The following is a 19,557-nucleotide window of genomic DNA, read 5'->3' as shown; positions in this document are numbered from 1 at the left end:
GTTTGTTTGGGAAAACGTTTATATCTCCTTCTATTCTGGATGACAGACTTGCTGGGTAAAGGGTTCTTGGCTGCATATTTTTTCTGTTCATCACATTGAAGATTCCCTGCCATTCCTTTCCGACCTGCCAAGTTTCAGTAGATAGGTCTGCTACTATTTTGCCAGTTTCACTATGATATGTTGTGCAGAAGATTGATTCAAGTTAAGTCTGAAGGGGTTCTCTGTGCCTCTTGTATTTCAATGCCTGTTTCCTTCCCCAGGTTGAGGAATTCTCAGCTATGATTTGCTCAAGTACACCTTTGGCCCCTTTCTCTCTCTTTTTCTTCTTCTGGAACTCCTATGATATGGATATTATTCCATTTCCTTGAATCACTTCTGTAATTTTCCTGTCATGATCCAGAAGTTTTTTTTATCTCTTTCTCAGCTTCCTCTTTTTCCATAATTTTATCTTCTATTTCACCTATTCCCCCCTTTGCCTCTTCAATTCTCACTGTCACTGCCTCCAGTTTATTTTTCACCTCATTTATAGCATTTTTAAAATTCACCATTACTATTTTTTAGTTCCTTAATGTCTGCAGAAATAGATTCTCTGCTGTCTTCTATGCTTTTTTCAAGCCCAGCAATTAATCTTAGACTGTTATTCTAAATTCTTGTTCAGTTATATTGTTTATATGTTTGGAGCAATTCTTTAGCTGTCATTTCTTCCTGGAATTTCTTTTGAGGAGAATTCTTCTGTTTCATCATTTTGGCTAGTTTTCTGTCCCTTATGTGTTGTAAAAGCTTACTGTGTGCCTTGTACCTGCGAGAACTGCTATATTAAAGAGGGGTCATACATGTCCAGGGCCTGGCCCTTCAGGAGGTGTTTTTTGGAGAGTGTTACTCCCTCTTGTTGTTGACTTTGGTTACTTTATCTCCCTACTCATAGAAGTAGAGAGCCTGACATGAGGCTCGAACTCATGAACCATGAGATCATGACCTGAGCTGAATACCAAGAGTTCGGTACTTAACTGACTGAGCTGCCCTCGCACCCTTCCTTGGGCTTTTCTTGAGAGGAAACCCATTTTCATAGACAAAGGGACAGGAATTGTTGAAGCTACTGTTGACTTAAAGTATTTATGCATTGTAGGGAGTTATGACCTGCCTCTTAGGTGCACTTTTAAACTGTACTTGCAATCAAGTTGCAGTTGTCTGGTTGCAGTTATCTGGTTCCAGATAATGAACCAGATAATGAAATAATATTATACTGGATGCTTTGAATTGATTTTTTTCATACAGTTTTGATTGTACAATTAATCTTCATTTACTGGATTAGCGCATATCTGCATGTTGGGATTTAATAAACTTGACTTATTCCTCTTTCTTGCAGTTGATACTTCAAATTATTCGTTTATATGGGGTACCTGGATGGCTTAGTTGGTTAAGTGTCTGACTTCGGCTTAGGTCATGATTTTGCGGTTTGTGAGTTTGAGCCCTGCTTGGGGTCTGTGCTGACAGCTCAGAGCCTGGAGCCTGCTTCAGATTCTGTATCTCCCCCTCTCTCTGCCCCTCCCATGCTCATGCTCTGTCTCTGTCTCTCAATAATGAATAAATGTTAAAAAAATTTTTTAAATTATTTGTTTATAATAAATGGTTCATATATTGGGAAAAAACAACTCAATATTCTTTATTATCCTTTCTTTCCTTATGTATATACTCTTATTTTACTTATAGATACAAATGTTTTAAGTATAAAATCCATAATACTGTCAGAAATGCAAGCTGCCCAAGTATACAAAATTTTAGCTAGTTTTTACACACTTTATAGCTCTCTGTAGAATGTTAACTAAATGTATTTTACTGGCAAAGAATTTTGCCTATGTATATACTTTGTATATATAAATACCATTCTTCATGAATTAAATCTTTATTTTCAGATCTTGATTCTTCACAGAGTAGTCAATCTACCAGTTATTCTCCAAGGCCAACAGATAGTTGCTTCAGTTCTAGTTCAGAAATGGTAAGTTACATTTTTTTTTTTTTTTGCTTATTAATTTATGCTCTGCTAATTTAGAATTACTTATATTTCTCATAGGTTACCTTTACATTCTAAAAAATTGTCAATAAATAATGAAAATTTGAAAAAAATATTAAACACTTGAAGTGTAAGAAAAATATAAACAGAAATGTAAAATTGAAATGTAAATATCATTCATTCATTTATAAAAATGATGTGTTCATTATTATTTACCAAAGCCACTCTTATCAAGGATAAAGTTGGATTTCTTTTGAAATGCTTTTTAAAAGAACCCGCTTACAATAATTAAAAACCTAAAACAACTAAGAATACGTAGAAAAAGTCTGAAGGCTTAGATGAAGAAAACTATAAAATGTTGAAGAATGTAATCTGAATAAATGGAGTGTTATGTCCTCATGTTATGTCCTCAGTGGGAATGCTGCATTTCTCACAAATCACAGTTTAAATGCAGTTCTCCTTCATTAATTCTTCCATGTTCATTTAATCTGCCCTTTTTTTTTTTTTTTTTTTTTTTTGTAGCGTCTGCCTCACTGTCCAAACGGCTCTTTCTAAGGATGGACACCTGTGGCCTCTATCTTGCCAATTTTAATGGGCATTTTTAAGTTTTCATTTTATGAGAACTAATAATATTAGTAGAAGTTATTTTCTTGTTTTGAAACATGTTCTTTCTCTTTGCTTTTGTGATAATACACTTATCTTGGGTTTCCTTCATACCTCTTTGAATTCTACTTTATGGGGCGCCTGGGTGGCTCAGTCGGTTAAGCGTCTGACTTCGCCTCAGGTCGTGATCTCGTAGTCTGTGAGTTCGAGCCCCGCGTCGGGCTCTGTGCTGACAGCTCAGAGCCTTGAGCCTGTTTCAGATTCTGTGTCTCCCTCTCTCTGACCCTCCCTCGTTCATGGTCTGTCTCTCTCTGTCTCAAAAATAAATATTAAAAAAAAAATAAATTCTACTTTAGCCTTTGATGACTTCTTTTCCACCCTTCTCCCTATATAAATGTAAGTTTAGGCTTTGCTACAGGACACTTTTCTTCTCTAAACCTATACTCTAAATGTTAGATGATGTTCTGTATTCCATCAACATATAATATTTGTCTCATGACAGTTTTCATCTTTGTCATTTTAGCCCAGATGCTTATTGAGATGTCCAGTTTCCTATTTGATATAGCTTCTTGGATATTTAACTAACATCTCCCTTTATTTTTGAAACATTTATATTTTTATTTGAGAGAGAGCATGCAAGCAAGAAGGGGAGAAGGGCAGAGAGGGAGCGAAAGAGAGAGAGAGAGCGGGAGAGAGAGAGAGTGGAAGAGAGAGCAAAAGAGAGAGAGCGTGAAAGAGAGAGAGAGAGAGAGAGAGAGCGAGCCTGTCTCAAGCAGGCTCCACACTTAATGTGGAGCCTGATGCAAGGCTCAATCCCACAGCCCTGGGATCGTGACCTGAGTCGAAATCAAGAGTCAGATGTTCAAACAACTGAGCCACCCAGGCACCCCTCCTTTTCTTCTTTCTCTTAAACTGAACACCCACAGGTCTTTGCCCCAGATCAGTTTTATTGATAATTCCCATATTAGTAGATACCTTTTTTATCCACTCAGTTGCTCACGCCAGAAACTTAGTTAACTTTGCCATTTCTTTCTGGCTCATCATTTTTTTTAACCACATTGTTTCCATCACTTCATCCACTCAGTTCTATCTCCAAAATAAATTGCATATTTATCTACTTCTCTCAACTTTTGCTGTCAGTATGCTAGCCTCAGGTACCAGTATATTGTTCTTGCACTATTGTGATGGTCTCCTGCGAGATCTCTCTACTTAGACTCTTTCCCACTTTCTTCTGTTAGCAGTCATCATGATCTTTTGAAAACCTAAGTTGAATCGTGTTATTTCTGTGTTTAAGTATTCAGTGGATTTAGGTTTTACTTTAGAATCTAACCTTCTTAGGGTGGCTACAGGCCATGTGTAATCTGGCCTCTGGCTACATCTCCAACTTCTAATGTTCTCCCTTTTACACCACACTTCACATGTACTGACTTTTTGACTTTTCGTTTTCTTAGCTTATCAGTCTCTTTTCTGTTTCAGGGCATTTGTAGATCCTATTTCCTTTGTCTTACTCTTATTCATCCTTTAAGTCTCAGTTCAAATATGTCACTTCTTCTGAAAGCCCCTCGTTGGCTCCTCAATCTAAACTAGTCTCTCAGTTATGCTTTCAGAGTGCTTCATACTTGTTCTTCATAAGGCTTTTCTTGATTTATAATTAGATATTCATATGCATGATTATTTGATTAGTATTATTTCCACCCGTGAGAATGTATGCTTTAAGAGGGCAGCAACCATGTCTACTTCACTCACATTGTAGAAGCTAAATGGATATTTATTTTCTTGAATAAAAGTATTGAGCTTGTTTTTTCAAATTTGTGCCCAGCCAGTGTCAATGTTATTTCTTGGGCTTACTTTTTCTATTTTAGTGCCAATCTACTGCAGCCTACACCTTATTTCAGGGTTTTTATGTTAACTTTGCTTTTTTTTTTTTTTTTTTAAACCTAGAACAGTCATTACTTTTATATTGGAATTTTAGTAAAAAATATTTTTGTTAGTTCAGTAATTAAAATATAAATTTCTCTAAAACAAAACAAAACAAAAACAACGGGTGCTTGGGTAGCTCAGTCGGTTTAGCACCCGACCTTGGCTCAGATCATGAGCTCACCTGAATTGGGCTCGATGATGTCATCACAGAGCCTGCTTCAGATCCTCTGCTTCCCTCTCTCTCTGCCCTTCCCTTGCTTGCATGCATGCTGTCTCAAAAAAAAAAAAGATAAAATTTTTCATGAAGTTGAAACATTCGAACTAGCAAATTGAAATCTACACCTATTAAAAGTTCTTAAAATTTGACTTTTTTAGATAACAGTTAAGATACTTATTCTTATTTAACTTCTTTTGTCTATTTTATTTGATTTTCCATTAGCTGATACTCTCCTTAAATTATACTTTTCATAAAGCTGGACCCATAAAAGATACAATCTAGATATTTTTGAACTTAATGAGTCAATGAGTGAATTATTTATTTATCAATTCTTTGTGTGAAATGGTAGGGGGATGATGTAGCCTATTATGAGGATTGAGAACAGACAAAATTCCCTTTTCCTTACTTAGCTCTTCTGCATTTTTAATACAAGGATTATTATTGTTCTTGCTATTGTAAAAGTCCATAACCTCCTGGGAAGCAGTAGGTTATTATTTTTTTAAGTTTTAATACCAGTATAATTAGCATGTAGTCTTATGTTAGTTTCAGGTGTATAATAGAGATTCAACAATTCTATACAGTACTAAATGCTCATCATGATAAGTGTACTCTTATTCCCCTTCACCTATTTCACCCATCCCCCCCCCCCCCCAATTCCCCCCTGATAACCATCAGATCTCTATAGTTAAGCATTTGTTTTTGGCTTGTCTCCTTTTTCTTTGTTCAATTTTTTTGTTTCTTTTTTTTTTTTTTTAATTTTTTTTTCAACGTTTTTATTTATTTTTGGGACAGAGAGAGAGACAGAGCATGAACGGGGGAGGGGCAGAGAGAGAGGGAGACACAGAATCGGAAACAGGCTCCAGGCTCCGACCCACCAGCCCAGAGCCCGTCGCGGGGCTCGAACTCACGGACCGCGAGATCGTGACTTGGCTGAAGTCGGACGCTTAACCGACTGAGCCACCCAGGCGCCCCAATTTTTTTGTTTCTTAAATTCCACTTATGAGTGAAATCATACGGCATTTATCTTTCTCTGATTTATTTCACTTAGCATTATAGTCTCTGGGTCCCTCCATGTTGTTGCAAATGGCAAGGTTTTGTTTTTTTCCTGGTGGAATAGTATTCCATTGTATATATATATACCACATCTTCTTTATCTGTTCATCTACTGATGGACACTTCGATTGGGCTGCTTCCATAATTTTGCTATTGTAAATAATGCTGCAATAAACATAGGGCTGCACATATCTTTTTGAATTAGTGTTTTTGTATTCTTTGATTAAATGCCCAGTAGTAGCACTACTGAATCATATGGTAGTTCTAGTTTTAATTTTTTGAGGAATCTCTGGAAGCAGTGGATTAATGTTTGAAGACTATTTGTTGGTGTGCCAGCTTTGAATTGCAGCCTGCCAATATTTTCTATATTTTAATTTTTCTATAGTGTGAATTTTAGAATGCTTTGAAGTGATTGAATGATTTTTAGAAATTTAAGCAAAAATTTACAGCAAAATTACTGAATTTCTTTTAGCTATCTGAAGAAGAAGATAAAATATTGCAGCACGTTGAAGAATCAAATAGGAGAGCCATCAGAACCAAACAAATAACTAGTAATTTTTATCCAGAAAGGATGCCAAAACCTCCATGTGATGGGATTATTAAAAACAATGCCAAAATTCATGAACAAAATGAGAATCTTCACCACCTCTCAATGAAAGATAATACAGATCAGTTTCCACAGTCTCAGTGTAATTCAGCACACAATTCGCAGAATATAACCAGTAATAACTGCATTCTACAGGTTGCAAGATGTGATGTGTGGGTCCAGACAGACAGTGAACCTGTAATGGAAAAAAAATTAGATGCTGCCATACAGTGTGATATAATTTCATAATGTAAATGTAGAAGCAATATGTCTTTGTAATGTTGAAAGGTGCAGTGAAAATATTGAGGCAGATACCACTGGAGGGCAGGAAATCCTTAAGAACGACTGATATTCTAAAATTTCAGCCTGAGTCTTAGCATTTTACTTAATGTTCAGAATTTCATTAACGTAATAAGGAATGAGAATATGTAGCCAAGCACAAGGTAAAAGTATTTATGGCTTGTTTTAAAACATTTTAATTTTAATGTATACATTAATTTTACATAGATATTTCTTTAAACACATATGTAGCTAATCTTCAAGATACACATATTATATCTTCAAATTTTTGGAAAAATACGTATGTAAATTTACTGTCTATAATTCTCATGGTGATTATTATGATCTATTTATGGATAAAGTATGTTTAATTGCCTCCTGCTGTGTTTTCTTTATTTTAAAATTTAGTGCAGTTGCATCTGTTAGCAAAAATGTTCTAAGATTTTAAGACAGAAAATAATGCTAAACAGTGTCAAATATGTTTTGTAGTCCCATAAGAATTTTGTTAGCTGCTCGTATTACAAATTTGCGTATCATCCTTATATAGGGCTTTGCTAGTTTTCTCTGTGTTGTTTCAATTGTAGTATATGTGCTGCTGAAGCAAGCACTGTTAGCTACTTATATTAAATATTATACCCTCATTAAAATTCTGGCATTCATTTTTAGATGAAATATATTTTCTAACTGCTTACATTAAATATTATGCCCTAATTTAAAAATTCTGGCATTTTTAGACAAAATATATTTTCTGTTTTGTTTGGATAATGGTTTTTGTTGGTGCTTGTATTCAAAGGAGAATGTTTTTCTCTTTAAGCTATAAAAATATGTCAATGCTTTTCTAAAAGAAATCTTCAACATTAGAAAAAGTAATATATGTTTACTAATTTTAATATTGCTAAAATTCTTTTCAAAAATATTATATCAGAATTTCTCATTTATAAAATACAGTCTTTGTTCCCAATATAACATTTTTTTTTTTGTCAAGATTTTAAATGTTTATACTCTGAAATCAACCATTTGTATGGATGTATTACAAATTATACAGCACAGGACTTGATGATATGTAACTGAACCAAAAATGTAGTTAGGAGTTTCTGTGCCTCTAAAGAAAAGGATGATGAGATATTCCATTGTTACATGCACACATATCAAATCAGTATTTTGTGCAGTAGGAGTGATCTAAAGCATAATGATTTAGAAACACTAACAGTGTTTAAACACTGATTTTTAAAAGGTAGCAGTCTTCAGTTTTTAGCTAGTTTTAGAAAGTTATTTTTGCAGGCTCGGGAAGCTCAAAGAGCTCCTGAGTAATTTTCTTTTTTTTTTTTTTTATTTTTTTTATTTTTTTATTTTTATTTTTTTTTTTTCAACGTTTATTTATTTTTGGGACAGAGAGAGACAGAGCATGAATGGGGGAGGGGCAGAGACAGAGGGAGACACAGAATCGGAAACAGGCTCCAGGCTCCGAGCCATCAGCCCAGAGCCTGACGCGGGGCTCGAACTCACGGACCGCGAGATCGTGACCTGGCTGAAGTCGGACGCTTAACCGACTGCGCCACCCAGGCGCCCCTGAGTAATTTTCTTAAGGTACAGTAATCCTCTTCTGGAAGGGGAATATAATGATCTGATGTATACTGATAGTATTTCAAAAGCCAGATTTTCATTGTGATTTTAAACAAAGTATTCTGTCATGGATTGGTTATCCTGAGCAGTATTTTGCAAAATATGACCCAGCAATGAAGACCAATATAGAAAAAGAAGACCTTCTACCTGTGATACTAGAATAAGATTGAGCTGTGAATCTTAGCTTGGTTTCAAGTATCAAATAAATGAATTTTTCCCAAGTACTATGCTAATCAAAGTCTAGCAGTATTGAAAGCACCTTAATTACAAAAATCTACATGTAGTTACATTTTTGTCAATATCATAATGTGGCAGTTCAGCTCAGTAAGGTAAAAAGGAATGTCAGGGCTTTTTAGTGCAGTGACCGCACATAGAAGAGGGTAAGGTACAGTGTAGTAAAGAATGTAAACTTGCCCAAAAGAAGGTCTTCCCTTTGTTCTTGGCTTTGGGGATGTAATCTCTATACCCTTGGAGTGTCCTGCATGCCTAATAGAAATGTCTTTGTTAGCCTGGGGACCTTGGACCAAGCTAGATAGTAACAGCATGATTTAGAATGAGACCTTAAATAAAGCAGTCTCAGCTCAACTTCTTAAGGTTTTAGAAACTGAGGTCAGCATGCCACTCTGATGTAGCCCCAGTAAAGACTCTGACCCTAGGGTTTGGGTGAACTTTCCTGGTTGGCAGTACTGTATATGTTATCAGACAGTGATATCAGGAAAGTCTATGACTCCACAGAAGAGGTCTACTAGAAGCTCTTCATTTATTACTTTCCTAGAGTCTGTCCTATGTGTTTCTTCCCTAGGCTGATTTTAATCTGTATTCTTTTCCTGTAATAAACTGTAATCGTGACTATAACATCTTTTAATGAACTGAGTCCTTGTAAAGCAAGTTATCAAATTTGAGGGTGCTCTTGAAACCCCTAAAGAAAGGGTAGTTTTGTGGACTGTTCCCTAACAGTGCAGTTGCTAATTCTTTAGGTGCTTTAAGATGATGCATATATTTGGAAAGGAAAGTGAATATGGATTTACGGAATCAAAAAGACACATCTTACATAGTAGAATAGATTGTAGCATACTTCTTAAAATCCAATATGACTTAGGTTTTCCTTTGGTGAAGCCATTTAATGGAAAAAACAACAGAAGTAAGCAACTTTCTTTCCATATTCACAACTTAAGATTTATAAAACGAGTAAATCTTAACTAAGGCTTATCCAAATGAAACAAAATAGAAAGCTCAATGATTATGCACACATTTGTATTGTAAGCTACCAATCACAGTGACTGCAAATAAGGTATGTACAGTCAGTTACGGCTGATGTATATGATACTGATCTGGAGTTGGCGCTTAACAAATTTATAAAACAGTGATTTTGGCCAGCATTAACTACTCTAGTAATTTGCCATCTGTAATAATATGAGGCTATCTTTAGGGATAGTCTCATGTAATTTTCTTTTTAGCACTTACCATAATTTTAATTTATTTGTATAATTTCTTGGTTAATGTTTATTTTCCCCATGATACCACATACAGCAGTGTAGCAAATGCTGTCATTGCTCTGCTCACGCTTCCTTGGCACTTTCCATTTAAATACACGCCAACCTGATTTCCAACTGACAGCACCTGTGACTTATTTCCTGAGAGGTTTCTCTTGGCTGCAGACATCTGTGTTGACCATGTGCAGGCAGACAGGAAGTACCAGGGTGTTTGAGTCTTTTAAAACAATGAGTGATGGGAGTTGGTGGGTAAATACTCCAGTTCACTGTCCTCTTGGGCAGGATAACTTCCTCAGAAACATTTTCTGCACCAAAGTTTGACACACAGACCTGTAACATTAACATTACTATTGTGCAGGAGTTAGAGGTGCAGATTCTTAGAACCTACCCCCAAACTACTGAAACAGATTCTCTGGGGGCTGGGGATCAAGAATATATGCTTAAATGGATGATATTTATGCACTCCAATGTTGGAGAAACACTATCCTTACAGAGTTCCTCAGAGGGTTAAGTTGCCTACAAAGGTAGCTTGCTTGGTAGTAAACCCTGTATTAGCTTCCTTTCTTTCTTGTCTCATTTTCCTACTTCCCTACAAGTTTTTCTTAAAATCACAGCCCCCATCCCCCCCCCTCCCCCGCCCCCCAATGCTGCCCAAGACTACATGCACTTAAATGTTGCTTTGAGTTTTGCCTTCTAGTTTGCTTCTGGGAGAATCCATATTGACAGTTAGGGACCATGATGAATTGATGAACGAATTTTCTCTGTAGATGTGATTCAAATTCTGACATTGATACTTTTTCTAGTTTTACAGTTCTCTAGTTCCAGTTTTCCATTTCTGCCACCTGCTGAAAATTCAGTAAGTACATCTAGCAGTATATTAGACACAAGTGAAGAGAGAATTTTTGAAGTGAAATACATCAGAATAAATTGTCCAAAATGCACAAAAAAAAAAGAAAATGAGTGAAACAATGAGGAAGATAGAATATAAGTTCCAACATATACTTGATTGAAGTATCAACAGTGGAGGAGAGAGAATGGGAAAGAGGCATAAATTAAAGTGATAATGCCTGAGAAGTTTTCAAAATTGATCAGGCATACTAATTCACAAATTCAGGAAGTCCAAGAATTTCCAAGTAGGAAAAATCATTTGAAATCCATGTCTAGACCTAGTATAATAAAATGGCAGAGCCTGACAGAAGATCTTGAAAGCAGCTGGAGAGAAAAAGACTACCTTCCGAGAAGGACAGCTGCACTGTTCGACGTTTTAGTAGCACTAATGGAAGACAAAATGCAGTGTAATTACACCTTCCAAATCCTGACAGAAAAAAGCTATCATTTTAGACTTGTGTTTCTTTCCCTACAGCTCCAGCACTGTTTGAAACCACCAAACTAGCCAATACTAGCATTAAGAAACCATTTCTGCAGGATTTGGTGCTTAATACTTAAGGCTTCTGTATGTAGATAGTGCTTTTTCTTTGTCGGAAAGTTTTTCATTTTTTTAAATTGTTTGGTCTTCAACCCATATGCTCAGTAATTTTTTCATTGCTTCTATTTCTTTAGGCTGGCTTCTTACTGACTGCAGCACTTGCTCAAAGACCTAGGAATTTCTTTTATTTTTTCAGTGTTATAGCTGATGGTCTGCAATATATATTCCTTTATGCCTATTACTGAGGAGATACCACTCTCATTTCTTTAAAAATGCTTTGTTTCAAGCTTCTTTAATACTTAAAACATTCCTTTAATGTGCACTGCTCAGCATTTTTGAGTCAAGACACTCAGATTTTTTTGATTTGTTGAATACACACACACACACACATATTCATTATATATATAATTTTCACAAATGTGAAAGAATGGCAAAACATAAAAGATAACACACTGAATCAGGGTAAGTGGTGGGTTTTTGAATATGTGTGTGTTCATTCTGTGTATACCTATGTGACTCAGTTCAAATGGGTGCAGTTTTGTCCATTCACATAGGGTTTCTTGTGGATGCAATTGCACATCAATCTGTGAAATTTACTTTGTAAATTACATTGTACTCCAATTGTTTCCCAAATTTGCCTTCCCCTAATGGTTGTTATAGCAAACTTGACTTTTACCAGACCATAGTAATTTTTTCAGTTTTTTAATGGTGTCTTTGAAGAGCAAAAGTTCTAAATTTGATAAAAACAAACTAATTTATCTTTTCAGAAAAATTAATGATGTTACAGTTCTCCTCTGTGTTTCCTTCTAGACGTTTTGTATATTTAGTTCTTACATTTAGGTCTATGATTTATTTCCAGCTTTTATTTATTTTGTACCATATAAGGTAAAAAAAATTTTTTTTAACATAGATATCTAATTGCTCCAGCAGCATTTGTTGAAAAGACAATTCTTGCACCCAATGAATTAACTTTATGCCTTTGTCAAAAATAATTTGACTATATGTGGTTTTGAACTCTTTATTATATTCTATTGATGTATCTCTTCTTAAATGAAGCACACATTGTCTTGATTAATGTAGCTTCATAATAAGCAGGTTTTGAAATCAGTGTTACTACCTGTTTTTTAAAATAATTATTTCAGCTTTATATGCATTTACATGTAAGATTTGGTCTCAGCCTGTCAATTTCTCCAAAAAAATCTAGTTAGATTTGATAGGAATTGTGTTGAATCTGTAGATAGTGATTTGGGGATTAGCATCTTAATAATCTTGAGCTTTACAATCAGTGAATATTTATATCCATTTATTTTTAATTTCTTATATCAACCTTTTGTATAGACTGCTTCATGAGCAAGATAGATGTTGCTGTTTTAATCCACTGAGTTTTGGGGCTTGTTACCCAATAGTAGACAGTTGGACATATTTTAGTACCTGGAAGTGAGGTGCTGCCACAACAAAAACCTAAAACGTGGCTTTGGGATGGAATGGCAGGATAAAGCTGCAAGGACCTTGAGAAAATTAAAGTATAGTAGCCCTTGAAGAGACTATTAGTGGTAACCTGGGGGTCCTCAAGGTGGCCACTGAGTGAGAACTGAAAGGAAATTGAGGATAATGGTATCAAAAGTTGGAAGAATGAGGACATTTATTATGTAGTGACAAAAAGTTAAGCAACATTATGATCTGTAGTAATGCAGAAAATAGAACTAACAAGAAAATAGAACTACAAAATTAAGGAGATTTCAAATTATTGAAGTGGCTTCTAGCTGTCTTTAGTAAAATGCAAGATGAGAGTGTTAAGTAAAAGAAATACTTTCATATATAATGAAGCTTGGAGTTGCTGGAATCAAAAATAAAACTTTCTCATTCCAGTTTCTTCAGATGGCAGACAATATTAAAATTATGAAAAGGCTTTTGAACAAGGTCAATTGAAGGACAATTTCAGGAAAATAGGGAATAAAGGTGATGTCTAAGGTGTTGTTCTAAAACTCTTTGCAAAGACCTCAGATTCGAGGTGGTATCTCAGATAAATATCTTTAAGGATCTTAAAGGACATGAACTCCACATTGTCTCTATTCAACAATAGGGCTTTCAAGAGTATCAAGGACAGCAAGCCAAAGATAGAGAATGCCTTATCTTGATGAGTTTTGTGGGTGTAGCTTTTGTCTGATGGGGTAAACCCTAGTAATATTCATAAGAGATCTACAAAGTTTTAAGAGAAGTGTACTTGCAGAAACACTGCCAGCTTGGACTGAAAGGGACAGAGACAGTAAAACATAAAAAGAGACCTTTGGACTTCTGACATACTACTTTCAGGAAGCCGACTGATGAAACTACTGAGCTGCAAACATAAGAAGTTCTTTATGGAAAAGATGACAAAGGGGTTAAACCATGAGCTCAAAGGGTAGAGTTAAGATATATAGACATGCTGTGCTGCATTCCCAGGCAGCAGGCCTGTGTCAAGAAACCATCAGTACATGCCTAACTGGATTTCAGAATTCTTATTGACTGATAACTCTAGTTTGCCTCTTTCACCCCTTTTCAATGGAAAAGCCTATAATGATTCTTACGCCTTTACACCATTATATGTTGGTATGTAGAGGGCATATAATTTGTCTCTGTAGTTCACCATATCTTCAAATTGAGGATAGCTACACTTGAGGAGCTGTGCTTGATAAATAGCATCTGAAGAGTCTCATACACACTTGGATGAGATTCTGGATTTTGAACCTATGCCTGGTGCTGTAATAGGTGAGACTTTTGCAGAGATTGGGTTGTCTTGGGAAGGGGGGGAGTGTATTTTACATGCAGAAAGATTATAAATACTTTGAGGCCAAAGGATATGTTTGTAGTTTGACTCCCTTTCCACAAACAGTGGGGTCTAATTGCTCTTTTCTTGGTATGGGTGAGTCTTGATGACTTAGGTCTAATAAACAGAATGAGGTAGAAGTGACACTGCATGAATTCCAAGACCATATCATAAAATGTGATATATTTTCCAGCTGGTGCTCTCTTTTTTCCTCTTTCATGACATGTACCTTTGCTGCCCTGAGCTGCCATTTATGAAGTCTTGTTGCTGCTAAACCTCCATGCTGGAGGGACCATGTGGAAAGACCATATAGAGAGAGAGTAAGATGCCTGAGGAGCCCCAATCTTTTGGGTCTTCTCTGCCTGGGCACCAGATGTCTGAGTAAATGAACCATCCCCATGCTTTTAAGTAGTCCATCCAAAAGTGTATAGACATAGGCTGTCCCTGCTAGCCATGCTCATGTTGAAAATCTGTGATCAAAATAGGTTATTTTAAGCTACTAAAACGTTTGAAGTAACCTGTTAATGCGGCATTAGATAACTGAGTTCATATTTACAGGTCTTATTCTTCTCACTGCTACAACAATTGATGAGGGCCAGAAGCCTGTTTTGTAATATATATTTTTTTAATGTATATGGCCCAAAATAGTGCTTTTCATACAGGGAACACTCAATACATCTAGTTGATGCTTTTAAGTGTACCTAGCTCTTTTAAATCGGCTTCATTCTAGCACTATAGCTGTATCACTTCTCATTTCTCCTTTGAAACTTTGTCCTTGTTGCTTTGTTTACTTAGTTACTTTCTGAATTTGGCTCTAGTTCATAATCTTTATATATCTCTTATACTTCATCTTGATTTTGACTCCTTAACCTGACTTCTGTTACCTCACCTGATAATGATAATAACCATTAAAATATATTGAGTTCTATGTAAGTTTTATAGCTTAAGAGCCACAGTATCCCCTGGAAAGAATGTCAAGTACATACAAAAAATTTGTAATAATTTGTTGATTGACCTTAACTATGTGAAAGACACTGAAGTGATTTATGTACACTACCTCTTTTAATTCTCACAACATTATGAATATTATCCCCATTTTGTAGATAAGGAAATTGAACTTTAGTGAAGTGACTTTCCCAAGTCATTCAGTCAATAGAGACAAGATTCAAATCAAAGATCTTTCTCACTCTAAAGCCATGCTTTTAATGACTGCTTTATCTCATTTTGATGTTAACATAGGTTTCTAGTGTTGACCATTGACTTTGCTCATACCCTTTATTTCATTTGCAGTTGTCTTATTTGCCTCTCATTTGTGTGTTGCTGCATTCTATCCTATTGCTCAAATTTGGAGATCCATGGAAAGAATCTACCATTAAAAATGTAATTAGGCATACACAAAAAATCAGAACTAAGACCTATTTCAGTAACAGGGGGAATAACTTTTTTTTTTTTCATGGAAAATATATAAAATATTATATTCACTGGAGCCATTGAATTATCTCCATGCTTAAAAAAATAAGACTTGTAAGAATGAATGGGTAAGACTTATGGCAGTTCTTTCTGATGTTAGATTTCAGTTTTTAGAATTAGACATTTAAGTCTTATTCATATACCAGTACTTTTTTTTTCCTATTAAGGTAAAAACATTCACATTCCAAAGTCTATTTTCGTATTGCATATCAGCATAATAGTTCATTCTTTTGGCTGCTATTGGCCATTGGGTTCTCAGCCGAGTTATTTGGTTCTCAATAATACTTTCAGTGTCACTGAACATGTTGTATGTGAACAATATTTGCCTCTTATTTGTTGTTTTAAGGATTTTTATTGAAATGTTATTTATCAGTTAAAGAAAAGGTGAAGTATAAAAATTGAGAGCGATTAACAAGGTAGACCAAAAGAGTATTTAGCAACATTTGAAAAATCAAAGTACAATGAAGTGCAAAGATATCATTTTCCTATCATAACTTAATTACAGTTGACCCTTGAACAACACTGGTGTTAGTGGTGCCAACTCTTTGCAGTTGAAAAGCCATAGATAACTTTTGATTCCCTAAAAACTTATCTACTAATAACCTGTTGACTGGAAGCCTTACCAATAATATAAACAATTAACATATTTTGTATTTATATGCATTATATACTGTGTTCTTAAATAAAGTAAGCTAGAGAAAAGAAAATGTTATTAAGAAAATTATAAGGAAGGGGGGTACCTGGGTGGCTTCGTAGGTTAAACGTTTGACTTCAGCTCAGGTCTTGATCTCAAGGTTCATCAGTTTGAGCCCCAGATCAGTCTCTGCACTGACAGCACAGAGTCTGCTTTGAAACCTCTGTCCCCTTTTCTGTCTTCCCCTTCCCTGCGTGCTTTCTTGGTCTTTCTCTCTCCCTCTCTCCCTACTTCTCTCAAAAAATAAATAAACATTTTAAAAAATAATAAAAAATCATGAGGAAGTGAAATACATTAATAGTACTGTAAAAAATACAAGTATAAGTGGACCCCTGCAATTCAAGCCTGTATTGTTCAAGGGTCCATTGTATACTGAAACTTTATTATTAGGTTTGATATTAGTCAATTGTAGTCTGTCTTTAATAGTTGATAATGGGGCACTACTTCATTTTATATAAGATTGGATCCAAAGGTCAGTATTGTCTACGACTGCTTTTACTTAGAAATAATGTCATCCTCCCAACCTCCTTCCTCCCAAAATTGCTAATTGGCATTTTCTAAATTATTTCATAATGGCTCCAAGTTCTTTGTTCAATACCCATGAAGGTAACATATTTCAGTATATATCTTAATCTACAAATCTTTTCTGAATTTCACTGCAATATTAGGATAGTTTTTTGCCATGTTGTATACAATGCCTAGAATAGTGTGTATCTTACAAAAGGTACTTATTAGATTTTTGTTGAAGGAAGAGACTCTCTTAGGGTACATTGGTCACTCTGCAATCACTGGAATGACAGAAATGGAGATTTTTTTCATAACAAAATTTTTTTTAATGTTTATTTTTGAGACAGAGAGAGAGAGACCGTTGGGCAGGGGTGAGGCAGAGAGAGAGAAGGAGAGACACAGAACTCGAAGTGGGCTCCAGGCACAAAGGTGACAGCACAGAGCCTGATGCGGGGCTTGAACTTACAAACTGTGAGATCATGACCTGAGTCGAAGTCAGACGCTTAACCGACTGAGCCACCCAGGTGCCCCAGAAATGGAGATGTTTTTAAGATGGCCTAGACTTGGTTTTGTTTACCATTTGGTCTGGCTTGAACAGGAATTAGGCTTTTTAGAGTTTCACAAGCCATCTAACACTTAAGGCCTTATGTCACCAACAGTTCCTTCCTTGCTATCACACCAAGCCTACTTCCTTCTCAGCTTATTAGCCTTAAGAGCAATAACCAATTTATATTCTACACAGCATATGTCATCTTTGGCTAATCATCCCATAATATTATTGATTGAAGTGAGTATTTGTAGCCTAAGAGAGAGAATATTGAATTCCTCTGAATTCTATGGTATTGGAACCCACAATGTAGCATAAAGAAACTAGGCTTTTTTATTTAAAGCTAACAGATTGTATTAAACTCTAATAGATCCATTATTAAAGGTTCTTTAGGGGCATTAACCTTCATATTTTTATAACAGGAGGTGAAAACATGACTGTCATAAATAAAACGGCTGATGAAATAATGATATTGAACTGAGACCAGAGTTGCAGCACGGTTTACAACTAACTGTGGCGTTGGGGTAGGGGTGTTATTGCAGAATCACTATAATATGTTGTACTTAAAGACATAAGGTCATATTTATCTTTTTTTTTTTTCCCCTCTACCCTGCAAGGTGGTGATGCCAGTGTTTACAGCCTGTTGCACACATTTCCAGACAGCTAGTTAAGTTTCAAATGTCACCGGGATGGCTACACATATTTTTAAATATGCAGCCTGCACACATTAAAAAATCCTGTGGGATAAAGAAAGTATACATATTTTTCAGCATTCTTAACCTATAAGTCCTCCTTCTGCACTTTGTACAAAAATGTAGTTAACAATTATTTTTAGAGGACTTAAATATTTATGTGCAAAAACCTAGAGGTTATGGGAGATAGAAATTAATTGAGATAGGTCCTTTCTTAGTTTTTGGTTTAATAAAGGATTAATTCCTTTATTCATTCACACCTACTCAGTGCAAAAGCAATGACTATACATTAGAAGAAAACAAGATAGATTGATCCTTAGTCACATAAAACTCATAGTCTAATGGGAGCTACACTAAAGAAGATAAAGAATATCATGATTGAATTATTTATAGAAATAGAGTTTAAAATATATCACTTTTGGCCAGGGCCAAATATGGAAGATATACTTACAAATATTCCAAGTCACTATATGAAGTAAATGCTGAGCATCTTCATTTTTTAACAGAATGAGTCTAAGAGGAGCAGAAACCAAATGTGGTACTGAAGATTGCTAAAATGGTCATGATTCTCCATCCCTCCCGATCTTCACAACTGGTACAATAGGATATTGCATGTTCTTCAGTTAAGAGATGGAATCTATTTCTCTACCCGTGAAATTTGGGGAGGTTGATTTTGCCTGTAAAATCTAGCACATGTGACTTTGTGTCAGTTGTGACCCTAGGCCTCAAGAGACCTGCATACTTAGGCTTTCTTTCTTAAAGGATGCTCAGCTGTGATGAAAATCTGGACAAGCCAGCTGAAAGATGAAGGACCACATAGAAGAGAGATGAGCCATCCCAGCTGAGGCCATCTTGAACATCTATCACCCCACCTATCTCATGCATTGGTGAGCTCAGCAGTGACCCCAGGAACAAATCATTTGGGTACAGTCCGAATTGTCAGCCCACCAAATTGTGAGCTAAATAAATATTTGTGGATTTGAAGCCCCTGCGTTTGAGTGGTTTTTTGTTTGTATTTTATTTTCTTTACATAGCAAAAACTAGCTGATGTAGCAAAGTTAGTAAGTGAAAGTGCATGTAGTTGTGTTGTAATTACCAAGCCCTTAATACCATTTTTCATGGTGTACATACTTTTGGGAATTTTTTTAGCAAGCCAATTTTCTTCTGTGGTGAATTCCTATGGCAGATTCCTTGTCACAGACATGGAGTTAGGATTTACAATATGCATGTATTATATTGATTTCCAAAAAGTTTGTATCAAAAAAATAGGAAATAGGTATTCATTTTCACTAAAACAATGTGGCATAATTTCTTAATGTCTTTGCTTGTATGATTTGATTTGGGGAGGCCCCCTTTGGTAAGTAAAACATAATAAGGTTTTCTTCAGTTTACATCTTGGGATCACTTACAATGTCACCAGAGGGAATCAGTGAGGCCTTTGCTTTCCTGTAGTTAAAGAAATAATATAGTGAAGAAGAAAGAGTGTGAGTTTTGGAGTCCAAACAACTATACCTGTTCAGAAAATGCAATTTGCTTGATTTTTTTTAGAAAGTTATATTTTCTCATCTCATTTCTTGCTTTCCCAAAACTGAGATATATATTTGTCTTTGGAAAAATTATTTTGTTATGC

General features: G+C 35.5%; 1 protein-coding gene and 1 pseudogene across 2 annotated transcripts in view; one reads left to right on the top strand and one right to left on the bottom strand.

The window, feature by feature from the left end:
* REDIC1 (regulator of DNA class I crossover intermediates 1) overlaps positions 1-7,045 on the top strand; it is a 54,445-nt gene extending 47,400 nt beyond the window's left edge. For both annotated transcript variants that reach the window (XM_040488427.1, XM_040488428.1), the window contains 2 exons: positions 1,914-1,996; positions 6,277-7,045. In XM_040488427.1, coding sequence (XP_040344361.1) covers positions 1,914-1,996; positions 6,277-6,639 — 446 coding nt within the window. In that variant the 3' untranslated portion in view covers positions 6,640-7,045. The remainder of the gene's footprint in view (positions 1-1,913; positions 1,997-6,276) is intronic.
* Positions 7,046-7,164: 119 nt separating this feature from the next.
* LOC121039122 (uncharacterized) lies at positions 7,165-7,277 on the bottom strand (annotated as a pseudogene).
* Between the last annotated feature and the right edge of the window lie 12,280 nt (positions 7,278-19,557).

This window comes from Herpailurus yagouaroundi, unplaced genomic scaffold (genome assembly GCF_014898765.1).
Source record: "Herpailurus yagouaroundi ecotype Mexico unplaced genomic scaffold, PumYag 166, whole genome shotgun sequence".
Classification (NCBI taxonomy): Eukaryota; Metazoa; Chordata; class Mammalia; order Carnivora; family Felidae; genus Herpailurus; species Herpailurus yagouaroundi.
Note: the sequence above shows the minus strand (reverse complement) of the source record. Positions and strands in the feature narration are given on the sequence as shown.